The sequence below is a fragment of the Enhydra lutris genome, unplaced genomic scaffold (genome assembly GCF_002288905.1).
Source record: "Enhydra lutris kenyoni isolate GAN:26980312 unplaced genomic scaffold, ASM228890v2 scaffoldscaffold41, whole genome shotgun sequence".
In the NCBI taxonomy this organism is placed as follows: Eukaryota; Metazoa; Chordata; class Mammalia; order Carnivora; family Mustelidae; genus Enhydra; species Enhydra lutris.
This window is the reverse complement of record NW_019154125.1, coordinates 10,204,625-10,227,131: the sequence shown is the minus strand read 5'-3', so window position 1 is coordinate 10,227,131 and position 22,507 is coordinate 10,204,625. Positions and strand designations below refer to the sequence as shown.

General features: G+C 36.9%; 1 protein-coding gene across 1 annotated transcript in view; it reads left to right on the top strand.

Moving 5' to 3' along the window:
- LOC111155474 (trimethylguanosine synthase 1) overlaps nt 1-21,639 on the top strand; it is a 39,494-nt gene extending 17,855 nt beyond the window's left edge. The window contains exons 8-13 of the mRNA XM_022515643.1: nt 1,356-1,662; nt 3,831-3,986; nt 5,494-5,637; nt 8,788-9,004; nt 9,896-9,974; nt 20,880-21,639. Of these exons, the coding sequence (XP_022371351.1) occupies nt 1,356-1,662; nt 3,831-3,986; nt 5,494-5,637; nt 8,788-9,004; nt 9,896-9,974; nt 20,880-21,002 (1,026 nt within the window). The 3' untranslated portion in view covers nt 21,003-21,639. The remainder of the gene's footprint in view (nt 1-1,355; nt 1,663-3,830; nt 3,987-5,493; nt 5,638-8,787; nt 9,005-9,895; nt 9,975-20,879) is intronic.
- Nucleotides 21,640-22,507: the final 868 nt, after the last annotated feature.

Sequence of the window (22,507 nt, the reverse complement as noted above, 5' to 3'; positions counted from 1 at the left end):
TGAGCAAAACCTTTGTGTCGGTTACCTCTCCAGCAGCTCCTTCAGGCAACAAAAAATCTCAGACCCTGTGATGACTTTGTTTTACCCTTAGGATACATTATCCTTCCCAACTTAAGCATTCTTCCAAAACATGCTACAGATTTATAGCTGGCTTTATTTTTGTTATATTTCAGATTGGTTGCTGGTGATATTTTAATATTTTTGTGGCCCTGGTTATATCTGGAACACATTTCCCAGTATCAGCAGTCAGTCTTACAGAATTTTTTACATGTTGGATGTGATAGTCCCCATACATCCAGCTATAGACAAAGAGCAAAAACATAACTGCTAAGTATTGCCAAGAAGAAAAGAAATATGACTGTTGTGTCCTTAGATATCTGACTGCTCTATAGACACAGTCCCTTTAAAGACTCTGGGTTGTTATCTATGCTCATCATCCAATTTCCTAACTCATAGGAAGATCACCAGGATCTATTGCGAAGAATGTTCTTGTTACAGAAGTGTGCAAGGACGTACATATCCTCTGTTAACACCTTGTTAACATTTCTAAGAAACCCAGTTTTTAGGAATCATTTTACTGGCTTTACTGCTCCATTAAAGGACAGCTTGCATTCTAAGATAGCACTCCTCTTTTCCTTACAGATAGATGGACACTAGATCTTTTTAGTTTATCTTTGGTGCTGAGTATAATTTAACATAACCTGAGCCATTGAAGAAAGGTCTGTATAATTTTAAAAGCTAATAATAATGACTCAACAATAAGTAGGTACATTTGTAATGGTAATACCACATAGTATGGTTGTATTGTTAGAAGCCTTTTATGCAAAGCTACTAGAACAGTTCAGCTTTATCTTCCTAGTGTTAATTGATTACAGGAAGGTCATTGTCATGTGTTTAATCTGATATTTTCTTCCTTTTAAAGAAATCTTTAATAAGGTCATGGTATGTCCAGATACAAAAGTATAGTTAGCTCAGAATTACTTGTATATAATTAGGGGCACATGGGTGGCTTAGTGGGTTAAAGCCTCTGCCTTCGCCTCGGGTCATGATCCCAGGGTCCTGGGATCAAGCCCCACATCGGGCTCTCTGCTCGGCGGGAAGCCTGCTTCCTCCTCTCTCTCTGCCTGCCTCTCTGCCTACTTGTGATCTCTCTCTCTCTCTCTCTGTCAAATAAATAAATAAATAAAAATCTTAAAAAAAAAAGAATTACTTATATATAATTAGCTTGTATGATACAGTATACTTATTAGAGCTGATAATTACAGCAGCTTCAGTGAAGTCCAAATGGTAAAACAGATGGGAATATTCTGTGTAATTTGGAATTCATTCATGCTTGTAATGACTTAAAATTTCAGGTAGAAAAATTCCTAAAATGGATTAATGAGCCAATGGATGAGGAAGCATCACAGGAATCAGTTTCTCATGACAATGTGCAAGACACCTGCACAAGCAGTGATTCAGAGGAACAAGAAATGCCTGTTAAAAAAGGTGATGACCCACTGGAGACAAGTAATCCAGAGCCTGAAAAGTGTCATGCCATGTCTTCAGCTGGTGAACTTGAAACAGAAAAAAATGAAGGAGACAGCACAGTAGTAGCTATTACGGATAAGGAAGATGGTGTTGCTCAGATTACCCCAGATTCTCTTCAGGTAGAAACTGAAGGTAAGATTAAGAATGACTTCAGCTTGCTGATGAATTTAGGTAATATGCTTCCCTAGTTTTCACTACCTAAGTACCTAAGGATTCAGTACTATTTCTTTTTAATTGGAGAGAAGGCACAGCAAGTGTAAATGCCAGTGGCAATGATTTGGCACCAGAACACTACATTCTTGGCTGTGCAAGCATGAGAAAAGAAAAGGCCAAGCACATGGGAAAACTGAGTCCCTCTGTCTGTGCCATTAAAATTGGTCTCTGCCACTACCCTCTTCCCTAGGCTAAAAGTGACTGGCTTAAAATTTGGTATTGCCCTGGTTTTCCTTTTGATAATTCTTGGGGGGGGGGTGCTTTTGTGGTAATGGTTGTTGGTAGTGGTAGTTTGTTGTTTGGATGGTACACTGACATAAGGTATTTATAGTAGTTGCCTATAATGAATGCAGAATGGAGTCACATTTTTCAGTTTATGTCCTTCTGTACTATTTGAATGTATTCTACAGTAAATGTTCTTTTATAATTTATAATTGTATTCAGTGGAACATTGAGGCTTTTATCAGATAGAAATTTTCATTTGACATGTATTCATTTTTATTGATGAATGATTTCAGACTTGCCCTAATGAAACAATTATATTGTGATGGTCTCTTAATTTAGAATTGTGGAAAATACCTCATTTGAATCTTAATTTTTTTTCTCGTGTGTGTGTGTGTGTGTGTGTGTGTGTAAAGCTATATTCTTTGTATCCCATACTTCTTTGCCTTTCTAAAATGTATACTTAAAGTAGTTTAAATTTTTTTATTGTCATGTACAACTGATGTTCATGTGGTACTTGTAGATTTCCAAAATGCCTTTATGTACCTCATTTTTATTTAATCTATAAAATAACCCCGTGAAGTAGGCAGGATTATCCTCATTCTAAAAATACAGAAAGTTAAGCTCAGAGAAACTAAAATTTGCCTGAGGTCACAGAACCAGTTGGCAGCGTAGAAGGACTCCATACGAGGTTGTCTGATTCCTCAATCCCATTTTCCGGCCCTCCCCTGCTTCCCTAATTACCTTGCCTCATATTGCTGGTAGTTCTCACCTGGGGTGATACCACCACCTCAGGGGCATTTGGAAGATGTTGGCTATTAAAATGACCTGGGGATACCGACATTTAGTACTTTGGGTTGCTTAATGTTACATCATGTACAGGATGGTCTTGCACAGTAATTATTCACTCAAAATGTTAGTGTCCCCTCTCCTAAAACACTCTTACTACACTTTGCTGTTGATAACACCTTGTGTGTTACAATGATCAGATGACCATATTAAGACATAGTCCTATCCTTAAGGATCATTTAAATGTAGTCATTTTATTTGTCAACATCAATTCTTGTCATTATACTTAGCTGTGACAGCACTCTTTCTAAGTTGCTATTTCTAATCTCAGAACTTAAACCAAAATGTGGGGCTCGATCCCAGGACCCTGAGATCATGACCTGAGCCGAAGGCAGAGGCTTTAACCCACTGAGCCACCCAGGCGCCCCAGAGATTTTGTTTTAAAGAAGGGAAGAGATGGGCGCCTAGATGGCTCAGTGGGTTAAAACCTCTGCCTTCGGCTCAGGTCACGTTCCCAGGGTCCTGGGATGGAGCCCCTCATCGGGCTCTCTGCTCGGCAGGGAGCCTGCTTCCTCCTTTCTCTCTGCCTGCCTCTCTGCCTACTTGTGATCTCTGTCTGTCAAATAAATAAATAAAATCTTTAAAAAAAAAAAAGGGGGGAAGAGAAATGCTTGGATTTCTATAATTGACCAATTAAAGCAGTGTCTTCTCTAACAGAAATAATAACTTTTATACCTATATAGTATCTCTACATATGCCCTAACAATCCTGTGAAGTAAGTAGGTAAAATACTATTCATTCATTCCTTTCAAGGAATTAAAAATTGGATCTTAGAGAGCCTGGGTTACTGTTCCAAGCTCAGGGAGCTTATAAATAGCAAAATAGGGCTGTAATCTAAAGTCAGTGCTGTTTGCAGTATGCCCTCCCGCTTCTTCTGGGAGGCCGTTGCCTGCATAGTCTACAGTGCATTCCCAAATTGTAATTACTGAACGTGGCTATACTTACTTCTTAGATAAATTCATCTATAATTGCCTTTTTTCATAGTGAACATCTGTATTTATATTATTTTATTTTAGTGGAAAGTAAAAAGAAGAAGAAGAAAAAGAAAAACAAGAACAAAAAGGTAATTGGTCTGCCTCCTGAGATAGCTGCTGTTCCTGAGCTGGCAAAATACTGGGCACAGAGATACAGACTCTTCTCCCGTTTTGATGATGGGATTAAATTGGACAGAGGTAAAATATGCATGTAATGTTTAACACTATTTTGAAATAATTTCAGACTTACAGAAAAGTGGCAGGAATAGTAAAAAAATTGTTGATAATGCCCTTTACCCAGATTTGGCTATTTTTAACATTTGCTGTTTAACATTTGCTTTACCATTCTGTGTGTGTTTCTGATCCAGTTGCTCCTACCCCTTAACACCGTGTGTGTGTGTGTGTGTATTTTCTGAGAATAAGGATACTTTATGTAACAATGATAAAATTACAAATTTAACATGGCTACAATTATTATCATCTGTAGTCCAGACTCTAATTTAATCTGTTAGCCTGGTCATGTCTTTTATGGCATTTTTTTTTTCCTTCCAGTATAGGATCATGTATTGCATTTAGTTTTCATGTTTCTTTAGTTTCCTTTCATCTGGAATAGTTCCTCGGCCTTTTTATTTTTCATGACTTTGACATTTTTCCAAAGAAAAGTGACCCATTTATTTTCTATAGTCTCTCTCAATTTGGATATACATGTGTTTTTAAAACTTCGCATTCAGGTTTAATCTATACTTAATCTATATTTTAGGATAAATAATAAAAGGAATCAATAGATTATTAAGCAGAACATCTGATGACAAAATACCTAGTTCAGAAAGATGCCACTTAATGAATTAACACTGGAACTAGAAAGAGTGTTCCTGCTATGTCTTGAACACCTTCCTTAATTCAATTCTACAAAGTGATGCTTAGTTTCATGTTGGGGCTACTTAAACACTGGTCTTAATAACTCAAAATTAGGAGGCTTGATCTGGGGTTAGAATTTTGGGTTCTGTCAGCTTTTTGTAGTAATTTACAAAATGTGTATTGAAGAAACTGTATAGGAGTTTGGAGAACTAAGACTGGATAAAAGCTTTGTAATTCTATAAAGGGAGTTTATATGTTTATTCTTCCAGCAATGAGGAGCCATTTAAAGTTTTGGTAAGGAAAGGGAACAGGAAAACTGGTGTATCATTTTTGTTCAGGGAAATAGCTTTCCGAAAAAAATGTTAATTCTATTAGGAAAGGAGGTCAGTTTGCTTCCCCATTAGAAATGAAATAATCAGGAAACTCAGTGGAGTTTGGGGAGTGAACCAGTTGGATGGCTAACTTTCCATTTCCATAATAGGTCAGTAGTTAATACTTCAAAAGAAAAACTAAAAATTGCATTCAATTATTAGAAGTATATTACAAAAGAATCAGGCAAGAATTGAGGCAGTTGCTTTGGTGGAAATTGGGAATGGGAATGGTACTGCTCCTTTGTATAACAAGCTTGGTGGAACATTTTAAAAACTAAGTAATTTATAATTTCTGGAAAAGGGAAACTAAGTTTTGCTTAAGTACATATAATATATATGTTATATATATAATGTGTGTGTGTGTGTGTGTGTGTGTGTGTGTGTGTGTGTGTGTGTCTGTCTGTGTTTGCTATGTTTATGCTTGGGTTGGCTTCTTGAAACTACACGTCTTAACAGAAATACTCTTCCCTTCACAGAGGGCTGGTTTTCAGTTACTCCTGAGAAGATTGCTGAACACATTGCTGGCCGGGTCAGCCAGTCCTTCAAGTGTGACATTGTAGTAGATGCATTTTGTGGAGTTGGAGGAAATACTATTCAGTTTGCGTTAACAGGAAAGAGAGGTAATTAGCCATCACAGGAAGATCAGTAATTTCTTTTTAATTTATTCAGTAAATGTTTCATTTTGCTTTAGCCTGTCTTTGCTGAGATTTATTATATAATTAGTAATTTAATGCCAAATATTTAAAATAATAATAGTTAGCATATAGTAAGCATACAGTTTGTATCTCATATTGGTATAAGTGCTTAATATGTATTTATTAGTCAGCGATCTTATAAAGTGTATCTTTTACTATCTGCATTTCACAGATAAACTGGGAAATAAAGAGATGAAATAACTTGCTCAGGATTACACAGACACAGCTTGGTGAAGCCAAGATTATAGTATCATAAAAAACTAAAAATATTAAAATGGGAAACCATTCTTTAGAAGATGAGTGGTTAGGGAGTTCCAGTTTTGCCACCTTTATGACTTTGGACATCGTTTAACGATTAAGAAAACCTCTGTAATACCTTTCAGTTTGTGCATTGTAAAATTAAAAATTTTTAAAGTATTAGGTCATTCTTCTGGTCATTTGACTTCAGAATCATGAAAAAGAAACCTTGTGTCACTATATATGTCCCAGGAACTATGTCAAGTAGGTTATATGTCTGCTACTTCCCAAGGCAAAAAAAAAAACTTTGTAAAATTGGAAGGTCTGCCCAAATGGACATAGCTGAGTCATGAAGGCAGGATTTTTACTCTGTTTTTTTCTCTGTTATCCCTGTTCTTTCTAAATTATTTTTAAAGTGTAATACAATGTGACATTTTAAAGATACCAGTTGTTCTCTGAAGATGCTTTTTCCCCCCAGCATCTTTGTATTATACATGTAGCTTCCGTTTCAGTGAATTAACAGTTAAGTCTCTTAAATTTATTTAAAGTTTTTAATGTTAACTAGGAAAGTATGAGTCTGGAAGTATAATATAGAAGCTAAAAACTGGTGAAGGAAAACTTAACATTGAAGACCCAGACCCATGCTGATGAACTGTGACCCTTATTAAATCATGTTCCAGGGCATGACAGTTCTCACCCTACATGGTTTTCTAATAGCCTGAATGAAAGTTGTCTTCACATTTACTGGAATAGGAGTTATTTTCTTGTTTTCCTTGAATTCATTATTTACTCTTAAAGTTCTCCTCTGCACTTGCCAGCTCTGTTAGATCAGTGTTTATTGCATAAAAATAATTTTTCCTCAAAAATTTTCAAATTTGTCTTCATTTTGACATTGTATCACAGCATGACAATTAAAATATCTGCCTTCTGGTAAAGCGGCAAACAGATACGGAAATTTTTTCAAAATATTATGGAAACTATCCGTATTGTAGATTTGTATTTCTATGAGTATAGGTCTCTTGCCAAAGCTTTCTGTAGCTTAGTACACATTTGGTAAAGAAAAATATCTGATGTGGGTCCCAAGCTAAAGGAAAGCTACTTCTGCTATGATTTCCCAGACCCAATTGTTTTCTAGGCATGTACTCAACTAAATGGTTAGAGAATCCACAAAGTTTTGCATTTTGATGTTAAAGATTTTTTCCCTTTCTATTCAGTATTACTGTTATCCAATAGAATTTTCTGTGATAATGGAAATGTTGTGTATCTGCACTGTCTAGTATCATAGATAGCCACTAGCCACATGTGGCTGTTGGTCATTTGAAATGTGACAGTGTGGGGGTGTCTGGGTAGCTCAGTGGGTTAAGCAGCTGACTCTTGATTTCAGCTCAGGCCATGATCTCAGGGTCCTGGGATGGAGCCCTGTGTCAGGCTCAGCACTCAGGAGAGAATTTCCTTGATAATTTTCTCTCCTTCTCCCCACTGCCCCTCCCCCAGCTTCCGAATGCATGCATGTATTCTCTCTCTCTCAAATAAATAAATAAATCTTAAAAGAATGTGGCAGTGTGACTGAGGATCTAAATTCTTTCTGTCATTTTAATCAGGTTAAAGGTAATAACCACGTATGGCTAGTGACTACCATTTCCTGGACAGTGCAGTTCTGTATAATGTCATTCAACATTTGCCAGCATTTCCTTTACATGATAGAATGAGTGCTTCCATTCTGTTAGACCTAAAACCAAAGCAGCCTCTAGGACAAATGTAGATGGAAACATGAGGATTGACTGAATGTATTTGATGTTGAAAATCATTTTTCCCATTGAGTTTTGGTGTTGTCAGCATATCTTCCCATCTGTCTCTGTACTACAAATGGAGCAGATTTAACAGCTGAAAAGAATATTTTCGTCTTTTCTCTTAGGAATGGTAGTTTATTTAGAACAGAAAATATAGCATTGTAAATGCATGATTTCAGCATGTAATTGGAGCTTATATTCATTGTTCAAGTGATTTATTTAGTGCATTACTTCTCAAAAGTGTTAACAAATTTTGAAACCGGCATTTTCTAGAAAACTATGTTTCCATGACAACCATGTTGTATGCATCAGGGTTCCACTTAGCCTTTCCAAATATGAAATATTGCCACCAGCACACTGGTGCATGTACAGGTGCACTTGAGTTATTGACTGCCAGATAGGAGTGAGCTAAAAATAATTTATGTTTGCATTGCTAATTATGAAATTGCAATAAATTTAAATGAAAGCCCATCCAATGAAAACAGTGTTGTCTGTTCCCTCCTCCTAAGATGTCTCATTAAACATTATCAGCAGATGTTTTTACGTTTCTTCTTCATAAACTAGCTCTATGGGTTTGTCAAAATGTGTTTTAATTTGCTTTTCTGTAGAAGTTTTCAAATTTGTCCTTCTTTGGAAGCTTTGTTTCATTTTAGGAAATTGGTCATATCTGAAATCCTAGTGTTCGAGGCTTGACATGCAGTCAGTGATCTTTCCAAGTGTTTACTGCTCAGGCTGTTCAGAGCACAGTGCGAAGCACGTGTTTACCTCTCAGAAGATACGGTGTGGCAGCTGTCACTACTTGCTTTGGAAAACCTGGCTGAGTGACAACTTTGAAAGCCAGGTCCTTCGGTCAAATTTTCTTAGTGCTACACAAGTGAATCTTTCTAACTTAGATTAAAATTTTTAATTAAGTTCTTTATCTCTGATACATGTGCCAGATTCTCTTAGTCTTTAAAAAAAGTTCTTATACTGAGAAAAAATCAGACTGCTCAGAAGATGAACTGTTCTATAGATCAGTGTCATTTGACTCTTCTTTTTCCACTTTTAGTGATTGCCATTGATATTGATCCTGTGAAGATTGATCTTGCTCGCAATAATGCAGAAGTTTATGGAATAGCAGACAAGATAGAGTTCATCTGTGGAGATTTCCTCTTGCTGGCTTCACATTTAAAGGCTGATGTTGTGTTTCTTAGCCCTCCTTGGGGAGGACCAGATTACGCTACTGCGGAGACCTTTGACATCAGGACCATGATGTCTCCTGATGGATATCCTTTGGAAGGCTGAACGTTTACTCAGACAGTGGTTGTGGAGAGAAAGGTGTGCATATGAGTGAGTGTGTGTATGTGTGTTTCAGAAAGAGACATGAGTGAAGTGGGGAAATACTAACGGCACTTGATAGATTCCAGTTTATTTTGCATAAAAAGCCAGTATGTAAAAATTAAGTGGTGGTTTACTTCCAAGAGGAATGGCAGATGTGAAGACATATTTCCTTCGGGCACTATCCAGTTTTTTTCATTATAAAACAACTGGGAAATACTAATTGCTTGAAATTATTGTCTTGGAAATTGGGAGTTTCCTCAAGACCTGTCCCTAGACTCTGGGTAACCATCTCTTAACTTTTCTTCAACTTACATTGGCTTGTGCTTATTCTCTTTGCATCTTCAAATGTTCCCTGTCAGTCTTCCAAGATACTGAAGGAAACCCTTCTTTCATAAAAAATAACATTTTTTTGTCCTTTTCTTTATCTCTCCTACCCAGAGGAATCACCCTAACAGGAAGCATGTTTCTAAAATGCTATTTAAAATTTAGAATGTAAGCCACAATGACCAGATTTACTTGTCTTTATTCTTTACTGGAAAGAGGTGGTATTATGCTTTCCTATTATATTTTCATAATAATTAGGAAATGGCAGAAAGAGAAAGTGTATTTCTGACTCTTGGCTGCTTTCCACATGGGTAATCGAATGAATGGGCTTAACTTCTAATCTCTGACCCATCTGAATTACAAATCTGCTACTTAATTCTCTTAGGTTTCATTAGAGAATATAAATGTGTGTCTCATAGTTACATATCAAAATACATTTGAGTTATGACATAACATATCTGTGATTAGAAATTAACTGCTGGTTTTGTTACCATTCCTTAACTATTATTCACCTTTGAAATCTTCAGGCTTTCCCAGAAGATAACTAATAATATTGTCTATTTTCTTCCAAGAAATGCTGATATTGACCAGGTAAGCCACTACTAAGAAATTTCTATGAGCCTCTGGCATAACTTACAAAAAAATGGGCAGAAAAAAGATAACAGGACCTTCCTTTGAGAACATATTTATGAGAAGTCTCTGGATTTTTTACTATTATTAGAAAACTGGAGGTGTTTGGCAGTTAAATCCATGCCCGTTTCATCCACTTCATCTACATAGCTGCAGGAGGATATATATATATATATGTAGAACCCTCTGGGCTTTTAATTATATGTTCCAAAAGGATAACTGAATGTGTTGTGTTTCAAATGCACATACGCAAACTAGCCAAGATCTGTCTTTATTGAGACCTACCTTGAGAGTAGAGGTTTTAGGTATTCCTCAAAAGAGGAGCCTAAATAGAAATATACAGACAGATGAAATCTTAATTTGGCCAGAAGCAATTTTAACTGTAGTCTTGGAATATAGGACACTTGGCTAGTAGTTGAAGAGTTTAATGTCCTTATTCCATTCTTCCTGTAAACACTTATTTAAAAATGTAATTTTGGGGCGCCTGGGTGGCTCAGTGGATTAAAGCCTCTGCCTTCAGCTCAGGTCATGGTCTCAGGGTCCTGGGATCGAGCCCCACATCGGGCTCTCTGCTCAGCAGGGAACCTGCTTCCTCCTCTCTCTCTCTGCCTGCCTCTCTGACTACTTGTGATCTCTGTCTATCAAATAAATAAATAAAATCTTAAAAAAAAATGTAATTTTTTCTCTTATAGAATTGGACTTGACGTAACTGCCTCATAAACATTTGATGATGTCTTTACTTCATGTTTTTGTTGATTTGCTTTCTGTAAACAGTTACTGTTATCATATCTATGATAACACTTACATATTATCATATGTATGATAAGCATTCTGTTGAAAATGTTGGTCTTTTTATATTTTAAATTTTACTGTAGTGTTACTAGCGCTGAGGTTTTCCTTTCTCTCCTATTTGATACTGAGAGCCGACCCTGTCTTTCTGACCTCTTTCATCTTGTTCTGAAGAAATTATCTCCCATTATTTATTCAACTAAATTTTCACCACCTTTGTTCTTTTTTCTGGAGCATCACTTATGTGGACATTAGTCTTTCAAATTTATATTTCCTGGTGTTTTTTCTCTTCCTTTTTCTTCTGGGAGATTGGGTCTTCCAACTAGCTCATTCCTCAGGTATATGTGTTCTTTTATCTATCTCACCTGTTGTTTTTTAGTTCAACTATTACATTCTTTATACTTAATATTTCTGCACTGTTTTTTGTTTTCTTTTACACTCTAATAATAATATCTCTTACTGTTATTTTAAGAAGTTTAAATTCCTAACCTGGTCTACCCTTTCTGTATTTCATATAATTTAGAATTCATTTTGTTTTTCTTCCATGAAATACTTGTGGTCCTCAATATCTTGTCTTACTATGTATTGGCTGTTCTCAAGTAATGCAGGAGATAGGCTGTGCTTTAGGGTCCCTGGGGACCTTTGGAAAAACTGTAACTGTCTAAATGCCAGATCATTTTAATCTGTAGCCTGGGTTGACAACCACTGCTGAAGTTTGTGTTAGCCCCAGTGATAACCTCAAGGGATGAAAGTGGGTAGGCTATGGATTTGCCAACTCAGGCACCACAAGACTGCAGTTATCACCAAACACCATCTCAGGACACAGCTCCTCACCTTTGAGGAGGATCTGGACAGAAACAGATTTAAAGGTTGTATTCTTCAATCTTCTACTGTCATTCCTCACCTCACTGGTATGGAGAAGGAAGAGTGAGATAGTGGGATTAGTTCCCACCTGTTCTCAGCTCTTCACAGCAGGATTTCTTTTCAGACTGTCCTGACTTTACTCCTGAACATAGACCAGAGTTCCCAGTTTCTCTAAGTGATATACCAAATGCAGGGTGATTGGGAGGGAGCAGCAAGAGCAGAATTTCTTTTAATTTTTTTTTTTTTTTTTTTAATTTAGAGAGAGAGAAAAAAACAAGGGAGTGGGGCAGAGGGAGAGAGAGAGAAAGAATCTCAAGCAGACTCCTCTCTGAGTGCAGAGCCTGATGTGGGGCTCAATCTCACAACCCTGAGCTTAAATCAAGAGTTAGCTGCTTGACCAGCTGAGACACTCAGGTGCCCTGAGAGCAGAATTTCTAAGTTCTTGTTTTCTTTCTTCCCATCTTAGCTTCTCACAAGCACAGGCACTCCCCTCCATCCTACACACACACACACACACACACACACATTCAGACAATCTTGGGTCTCCAGAAGATTCTTTAGGGCTTGCAGTAGCCAGTATTCATGCTAGTTCAGCATCTTCTTAGGGCTTTGGTCATGGGGGCATAAATAATGCAACCTTCTCATTAAAAAGATGGAGATTAAATGCTCTGGCTATCTTGTTGGATGACTTCAAGAAAGGTTCTGATGATCTAGGATATAAACTGGACTTTAAAGAAGCTTTGATTGTAGGAGTTGAGGAGAAGGTGGCAAGAGCACCAGTGACATGGAAGTGAGCATATGTGACATGGAAGTGAGCATATGTGGATAATGTTCAGTTAATGGGCTCAAAACCAGACAGAGAAAGAGAGATTAAAAGTCAAACAGACCTAGTTTAGTCTTAGCCCTGCCACTTACTAGCTGTTTGGTGACGATTGTGAGGCATAAATGAGTATGTGGGTATAGCACTTATCACCAGTACCTCTAGCCTATAAACTCTCAATAAAGTCCTATGTATGTGACTTTGAAGATCCTATTACAAAGTTTTTGTGAGAAGAATGTAAATGTTGCTAACACTTTGAGGGCCAGTATGGAAAGATGACATTTTTCTCTAGAGGATAGAATAGAAGGTTTTATATTTGTGAAATGATAGAATTTAATTTATAAACACACTTCCCAGATCATATATTTTTCTCTTTCTCTTATCAGAAACATATACTCACTTGAAAGGACATATTCTTATGTCAGTGTGTCCCCCTCTCCCAGTCTTGGCTTATTTCCTTGGTCTTTGGAACACTGGCTCTCAGCTCTGGCTGCTAATTGGAATTGCCTGAGTGGCTTTTTTTTAATTGTGGTAAGATACACGTAGCAAAACTTAAACCATAAACTATTTGTAAACATACAGTTTAGTGGCATTATATACATTCACATTGTTGTGCAACCATCCCCACCATCCATCTCAAAACTTCTTCATCTTCCCAAACTGAAACTCTGCTTTTAAACACTGACTCCCCATTACCTGGAAACTGCCATTCTACTGTCTCTATGAATTTGATGATTCTAGGAACCTCAAATAAGTAAAATCATACAGTATTTGTCCTTTTGTACCTAGCTCTTTTCCCTGAGCATAATATCCTAAAAGTTCATCCATGTTTCAACATGTGTCAGAATTTCCTTCCTTTTTAAAACTATTTGAATAATACTGCATTGTATGTATATGCTACATTTTGTTTATCCATTCATCTGTGGACATTTGGGGTTATTTTCACCTCTGGCTGATGTGAATAATGCTGCTGTGGGTACATAGTATCTATTCCTGCTTTCAGTTCTTTCTGGTATATAGTCAGAAGCAAAACTGCTGAATCATAGAGTAATTCTGCTTAGTTTCTTGAGGATCCACCATACAGTTCTCCATGGCAGCTGAACCATTTTACATTTCTACCAACAGTTCTTTTTTCTTTTTTTCAAAGATTTTATTTATTTGACAGAGATCGGAAGTAGACAGAGAGGGGGAGTCGGGGAAAGCAGGCTCCCCGCCGAGCAGAGAGCCTGATGCAGGATTTGATCCCAGAACCCTGGGATCATGACCTGAGCCGAAGACAGGGGCTTAACCCACTGAGCCACCCAGGCGCCCCATCTACCAGCAGTTCTTTAAGAGTTGCAGTTTCGGGGCGCCTGGGTGGCTCAGTGGGTTAAAGCCTCTGCCTTCGGCTCAGGTCATGATCTCAGGGTCCTGGGATCGAGCCCCACATCGGGCTCTCTGCTGAGCAGGGAGCCTGTTTCCTCCTCTCTCTCTCTGCCTGCCTCTCTGCCTGCTTGTGATCTCTCTCTGTGTGTCAAATAAATAAAATCTTTAAAAAAAAAAAAAAAAAAGAGTTGCAGTTTCTCCACATTCTCGATAACATTTGTTTTTTTCTGTTTGTTGTTTGTAATAATACCTAATGGGTATGAAATGGTATCTCATTGTAGTTTTGATTTGCATTTCCCTCATGACTAATGATGTTGACCATCTATTCACATATGTATATTCTGGCTATTAATCCCTTATCTGTATATGCTTTGCCCATATTTTTCTGCATTCCGTGAGTTGCCTTTTTACTATCTTGACAGTGTTCTTTGCTGCACGAAGTTTTTAATTTTGATGGAGTTCAACTTAGCTGTTTTTCTGGATATTCCCTGTACTTTTGGTGTCTATTCAAAAATTGTTGCCAAATCCAATGTCATGAAATTCCTCCCTGTGTTTTCTTCTGGGAGTTTTATCATTTTAGCTGAGTAGCTTTTTAAAACTACCAGTACCCTGGTCCACTGGGAAAGATTCTCTCTGATTTATTTTCTGGATGAGGACCACACATGAATTTTTTAAAAGTCCCTAAATGATTGTAATGTGCTGCTAGATTTGGGATTCTCTGGGTTAAGAGAAGGGTAAATAAAATGAACGAGCCTGAGCTCTTATTCTGGGTTAGAAGGAGATGAAATTAGATCTTGTTACCTGTCATTTGTTTATAAGCCACTGTGTCTAAACATTAGACCTCCCAAATACTATATGCTGTAGCAGTTACAAGAAAAAGTACTGTCCTCTTGCTCCCTGCATTTTTATATCAAATTTGATATTAAACCATACCTGCTACTCATGTGACTCTGATCTGCATCACAGATTGCCAGATAAGGGTTGAGCCTGTTGATTCCATAATTCTTATTTGCCCATGTAAATTGCAAATCTCAGAGTTTCAAAGAGGTTATATGATCCTTATATTAAAAATTAGATGGGCTTACTTGGATACCTGAATGACAATAAAAAATTTACTACTTATTATAAAAGTTACAATGAGTACATTTTTTCTAGTTAAATTAACACCAGCCCAAGGAAACAGTTAACTTTTTTCTTTTAACCTGTGTTTTTGGTTTCCTTCAACAACCTGTTAGAATCACAGTTGGTGATGTTACATTTTCTACCTGTAGAGGGAGTAATGACACTGAAGAATGATAAAAGTCAAAAAAGAAATGAGATTTCAAGTATATTATATTGTTTGGTATTAAATTTGGTTCAAATTACAGAAGGAGGTCAGCTTTTCTTTTTAAAATGAAGAAAATCTATCTGTATGTAGGATTTTTTAAATGAGAGTAAATGCAGTACTGCAAGAATGAGAGAATGCACTGTTACAGAGAAGCCAGCTTTTTTGTTAAGGAATGTTTAGAATGTCACAGCGACCAGAACTTTCAAATGGTCTGGTTTATGAGCTCCCCAAGTTTGAAACTCAGGCTGGATTTTTCCCATAGAAATGTTGATAGAGAACAGTTAATTTCCCATCCAGGGAGATTTTACTCTGGACTGTGTTTATATTTATTGTAACTAAACTAAGTATGGGCCCAACACAGATAAAGCTTGTCCTGTAGTCCCTCCACATGGGAGAAGAAGCCAGTTATTTTCTGTATCTAGTAAAATATTTTTCTAGTTCTCCTATTATCTCAGTCTTTTATTCCCTTTTTTCCATATGGGGGTTACTCTGGCACACATATTCCCTTGTTACCTCAACTCTCACTACCCAGCTCAAGAACTAATTTACAAAGTATTTTTGTGCTAGGCTCTTTGGAAGGAAATCACAAGTGAAACTTTGGAACTGATTAGCTTCAGTTCAGAGGGCCCAGGGTATATGTATTTATCTACTGGATGCCTGTTTCTTGCTGTGTTTTTTTTTTTTTTTTTTCTTCATTTGTTTCCTTTGACAGTCATACAATTGCAGTCATTACCAGCTTTGGATACCCCAGGCATTCCAAATATGGAAAACTTCTGTTTTAAAAAGTAAACATACACAGTATGGATAGAGGTCTCTGAGCAGAGTGGAATGTTTGTATGAAGTCCCTGTGGGCGGAAGCTCCAACCAGGAGGAGCCCTGTCTCCTAGGCAGACATTGGAATGTGGGGAGGAGTAGCTGCTGGTTGGTGTGGTATAGCACCTCCTTATTCTTCCCTGTTAAAATGCCTGGCCTCAGGAAAGTGATAGCATTTATGCTTTTCAAACTTAAAGCTCTTTCCTTTATAATTTGTTTAAACCAGTATAGAGAGCAGGGCCACACTGAGCAGCATCCCTAAGAACAGTGTTGAAAAGTGGACTGGGAGGTGGGCCTGTATCGTGTAACTCCTGGCATTTATATGGTAGACATGCTGCACCCTTCCGTGACTTCCCCCAGACAGACGTCATGACAACAGCTGTATCTGTATTGGGCCCACATTCAGTTTAGCTACCCTAAATATAAATACTGTCCAGAGTATAAATCTCCCTGGATAGGAAATTAACTGTTCTTTATAGACATTTCTGTAAGATTAGTTCTGTTTATCTGCACATGGTAAACAAATGAGATTTTTATGCTAAAGTGAATGAATCTTAATTTTTTCTAATAGTTTTTCAGATAACTTGCATGCTACCTCAGGCTCTCACATATTATTTCCTATTTCTTTCTTTTTTCAAATGTTTACTTGTTGATTAAAACAAATACGATTTTTAAAAGCCACCATAGTCAACCGGAGGGCACTGGGGATATGTCAAAAATTATCCTGGGCATTAAAAATTTACCTGCATTAGTCTCTTAGGAGAAGGCTACCAAAAATCAGTTCACTAAGCTTCTTACCTATTCTCAGAGCTGGAATCTGGAAAGATGAAGACTTCTTAAATTTAACTAGTTACATGAAGCACAGCAGACCGGAGAATCAGGAAGTCCCCAGCTGTTAGCACAGGACTTGTTTGTAGCAGTCTGTGTGGTATCCTTCTATTTATCTACATCATTTACTAAAAAAAAATTACCCAAAGGGGTGAAGGAAATTTAAACTTCTCCAGTGTAGTAATAAGACTGTTTTTCAGTGCTCTTGATTTTTCTGTACCTTTCTTAAAGTGTTCCTGTCTTTGATATTGATTATGTTTTTCCATTAGGATCCAGTTTGGTGGTTACTGTCTCTCATTTGTTCAGCTCTCATACACTTTCACTTCAAATCAGTTTGCTTTAAAAAAAAAAAAAAAAATGCAAGGGTGCCTGGCTTGCTTAGTAGAACTTGCGACTCTTGGCGTCAGTTGTGAGTTCAAGCCCCACATTGGGTGTAGAGTTTACTTTTAAAAAGAAAGAAGAAAATGCACTTTTAAATGTTTAGTTGGCTCTTAAATCTTTGATTTTAAATCTTTCATTTTTACTAAAATTATCACCTTTAATCTTTACCCATTTCTCCTTTCCCAATCCCCAAGGAACAACTATTATAAAATCTAGTTGATGGGAGTTCCAGCCTTAGTTCTAATTCCAATCCAAAATAATTGGGACTTCTTTTGGTAAATCTAGTTAGTATACTTGGGTAATATGCCAAAAACATAGCATATAATCTAGAGCCGTTGTTAACTTTTATCTCTTTACCTACCAGTGCTTTTCTCTCCCTCCCCTCTGTTTCACCCCCTTCCTTTCTCCTCCTCTCTCTCAATTTATTAAACTTTAAGAAAGGGGAAGGAATCAAATAATATTTTTCCAGTTAAACCTGCTAGTGAAAAATACAGCTGGAAGTTAATGGCATTAAATTTGATTGAAGCAAAACATTACTGATTTGAACTACATAATTTTTGTAGTCTTTTCAACTCCAGAATGCTAACCTTTAGAGTTAGAAATTGTTTTTAATTAGAACATGTGAAAGTAACATATTGAGTTTTTTTTTCTTAATTTTCTCTCTAAACACTGAATAGAAACAATTTTTCTCATTGTATTTCGACAATAGAGTCATCTTTTCCTCCAATATCACGAATGGTGCACACTTGTTTTGTCTGTCTGTCACCTGATTCTCCCAGCCTTCAGGAAGGCAGAGATTATTTTGTTTTTGTTGCACTCCACTGCCTGGGACAAAAACCTCTAAGCGCTCAGTAAATAGTTGTTGAATAAAATAATAAATAATTCATTAACTTTTGCAGCAGACCTGGGAAAACCCCCTCATGTTGAGGACATCTCCACTCCTTTCTCTGTCCAAAGCACCCAAGTCCAGGTAGCCCTCTAAAAAGTGGGGAGAAAGGAAAAAGAAAGTACCCCACCTCAGATATTCGTTTTAATGTAAATCTATTTATGGCTGAAAAATACACTACTTAGGGAGATAGGTAGTATTCCTATTTTTCAGGAACCAATTTCTATATTGACAGTCGAACTGGTATTGAAATTTGCCTCTGACTTTGCTTTTGGTTGTCTGCTAGATCTATTCTAGCATATGTGTGCTAGGGTTTCAGCTCTGCTCTGGTTCTCTTCACCCGTGCTCTTCTCTCCTCCCCTCTCCTCCTTTCTCCTCCCCAACCAATACTACTCCCCCAGAGAAAATTTCAGCTTTTGCTGCCAGTGTCACTTCCTTTAAGTAAATCACTATTTAAAGGAACAGGAGAAATAATACACCTGAGTTATATCTAACTCCTGGAAAAATTAATGTGAAATAATTATATTTTAGATGTACCACTTAGAATGCCTTCTATTGGTTAAAGACAAAATTTTTCATTTTACCCTTCCTTATGAAAAACCAGACTGGCAGGGGCACCTGGCTGGCTCAGGCAGTGGAGCGTGTGACTCTTGGTCTCAGGGTCATTAGTTCAAGCCCCACTGGGTGTGGAGCCTACTTAAAAAAGAAAAAAAAAAATCAGACTAGCATAAAGATACCAAAATAGAAATAAAACTATTCCTATTATTGCCAGTCTGCGACTAGTTGGATACTTTCAATATCTAAAGTTTTACTTCAGTTTATTCCTTAGTAGTGAATAGTAGATACATGTGTCCTTTTTATCATTATGACAGATACTGTGTTTGACTCCAGTTGTCAGCTTTTCCTGTTGCTAAAAACACAGCCATGTCTTTGTGTCCCTTTTACAGATAGGGGTTGATATTGACATTGCTACTAGTTTAGTGGGACAGCTTCTTTTAGAATGACCTGTGGTTTCTTCCCTATTTCTGTATCTGTGACTTTCTTCTAAGAGGAAGTTGAAATGCTTTAAAATACATACTCATTGGTGATGCACAGTAAATCTTCCCTTCAGCCAGATGCTGGTGTAGCATGTGTAATACCACTTAGATTAGATCACTCAACCTCTAAAATTAAATCAACAGCACCTCTCTTTGTAAAATACACAGTTTTGCCAATTATGATCACAGGATGAATTGCAGAAACTATGTCTTGGGCTCCAGGGTGGCTCAGTTGGTAAAGCATCCTACTCTTGATTTCATCTCAAGTCATGATCTCTCAGGGTCATGAGTTCGAGCCCTATGGAGCCTGTTTAAGATTCTTTTTTTCCTTCTCCCCCTCCCCTGAGCTCCTGCTAGCTCGCCCTCTCTCTCTCAAAAAGAAAAAAGAAACTACATGTCTCCTTTTGTTGGAACCTACCTCTGACATTTTGGGTATCCCTTTTCCATCACTATGTGTCTTTGGTTATCAGACTCATGGGGCTTTCCTGATGCAACGCCCTTCTCCATAACCGTTCTCACCGCTACCATGATGAAGCTCATCTCTGGTTGTATAATCATGGGTTTAGAAGGTAACATTATTTCCTAGTTTAATAGACCTGAGACTGCATGAAAACTGTTGGACAAAAACAAAACTTTTTCTGCATAAGAACTTAGGATAAAGCATTGCTAGTTTGAAGTGTCTTTTTCTTTTTTTTAAGGTTTTATTTATTTATTTGTTTGACAGAAAGAGCACACAAGTAGGGGGAGCGGCAGGCAGAGCCTTGTTTAAGGCTCCTTAAACAAGGAGCCTGCCTGATGTGGGGCTGGATCCCAGGACTTTGGGATCATGACCTGAGCTGAAGACAGATAGATGGTTAACCAACTAAGCCACCCAGGACCCTTGAAGCATCCTTTTGATGTTAACTCTGTGAAGGTGGAAAGGAGGTGATGCTTTTAGCTTCCTAATAAAAAGGTTGGTTGGGGTGCGTGGGTGGTGCAGTTGGTTAAGCTTCTGATTCTGCTCAGGTCATGATCTCAGGGTCAAGTGATCGAGCCCTGCGCTGGGCTCTCTGCTAAGCCGTCTGCCCCTCCCCTCCTCTCTCCCTCTCTCTCCAAAACAAATAAATAAATTTAAAAAAAAAAAAAAAAAAAAAGAAAAGAAAAGAATAGTTTGGTCACTGTATTCTAGTACACCTCAAAAAGTAGAGGGACTGAAAAATACACAGGAGCAGCAGATGGAGGAAGTGGTTCTGGTTAGGACAGCAACACAAGACACCAATTAGAGAAGGAAAAAGTACAAGATCAAGGGCTCATGTCTGTCTTGCTCTTTGATGTACCTATACTGCAGCAGGTACTCAGTAAATAATATTATTGAATGAGTAAGATGGTAAGGTGAAGAGGACAAAAGTTTTCAGAGAAGAGAGTTTTTCTTTAAGTTTCTATCTTAATAAATAAAACTGATATTTGGGAAGGCTATATTCATTTTCTCTTCCTCTGAGTTCTTTAGCTTCTGGCATTGGAGAGATTAGGTCCTGCACAAATAACAGCACGGTGGCCTTACCTGTATTATCAAAGTGCTTGAAACAAGTTATTTCTGCCACCAAATATTGCATTAATGCTTGCCTAGAAAGTAACAGTGAACATTTGAGATGCCTCATTACTTGAAAAACTTAAATGAAAGGCCAGGGTCTTGTTATTTAATAAAGCATATAAATAAAATACTTATTTTGTAATTGTGGTTATGTTATGTGTGACTTTCTTCCATTCCTTTTTTTAGGTGGCATCCTTAGCCGGGCCTGGAGGGCAAGTGGAAATAGAACAAAACTTTCTTAACAATAAGTTGAAGACAATCACTGCTTATTTTGGGGACCTGATTCGAAGATCAGCCTCTGAATCGTAACTGTGAGGGAGTACAAGGACAGAAAGTTCATGTGTGGTCAGAACATTATTCAGATGAGACCCTTGGGATTTCTTTCTGTATTCACTAATATTTTGTACCCATGATCTTATATCACCATATGAAATGGAAATTTAGAGTAAATTAAGGAATATTAATGAAGTACTTTGACTTCTTTGGATAATTTTAACTCTGTACATTATACATTAGGATAGTAAGTATCTGAAATGGAAAAGGTGGGTTTTCCCTGTGCTTACTGTCAGAAGTGTGTATATATGTATGTATATGTGTCTGGGTTTTTTTGGTTTTTTTGGTTTTTTTTTTCATAATTGCATGTGTTTTGGTTTAACGTCTTTGTAAGTATGTGTAAAAAACATAACTCTCTTTTTTCAAACATAGAGATATTAGAAAACAATGAATGAGCCATAGTCTATCTGCCCATTTGATCCCTGCTAAAATAACGTTAAACCCTTAAGGGTAGAAACAGAAACAGTACAGAAGGGTATAAAATAAAAAATAAAACTCTCCCACACCTTGGGCCTACCCTTTATTCATTTATCTAAAGATAACTATAACCAGCAGTATTTTATAATTCCTTTGGAAGACAGAAAAGGAATTGCAGTATACTTTAATATACTTTTTTCCCCTCTTGTTGATACACTATTCAATACTCCTTCCTTTTTTTTTTTACTTGGTCTTTTTTTTAAACTATGTACTCTTTAAAAAATATGATACTGTTTTACGAATATATCTTGAAGACCTTTCCATGTTCTTATATACATAGAGATCTACCTCATACCTTCTCATGGAAGATGGAATACACTATAGTTAATTTAACCAGTCCCCTGCTGATGGACACTTGGGCTGTTTTCAGTTTTTTACAACTCTCAACTATTGTGGGCATCAGGCATTTTAATTTTATTATCTCATATGTCAGAAAAATGGTATCTTATTGTTTGTATGTATTCCTTAATTATGAATGAGATTTGAGCTTTTTTTCATATATTTTGGTCTTATAATAGTTTTCCCCTTTTAAACTGACTGTTCCTATCATTTATTTTTCTTTTGGATTATTATCTTTTTATTAATATGCATGAATTCTTCATAAATTAAAGAGCCCTTTGTCTTCAGTAGGTGTTGCAAATATGTTTTTCCAGTTTGTTATTGGCTTTTGCTTGTTTTATGACTTTTTTTTTATTTGCCATACATAATGTTTTATATAGTCAGACTTACCAATCAGTCTTTTTCTCTCTGGGTTTATGGTTTTTTGAAAGATCTTTTCCATTCCCAGAATACAAATACATTTGTCTAAGCTTTTTTCTAGAGTTTTACTGTTTTTGTGTCTTTGCTCCATCTGGAATTTGCTTTTTAGCATCCTGTTATTTTATAAAGTTAGTGGTTTTTTTAAATTTCCATTACAAAAACAGTATGAAATATATTTTGTAACATGGGATTTATATTCTTTTTCTATTAAAATGGCAATGAAAGGAAGAATGTGTGTTGCCTAA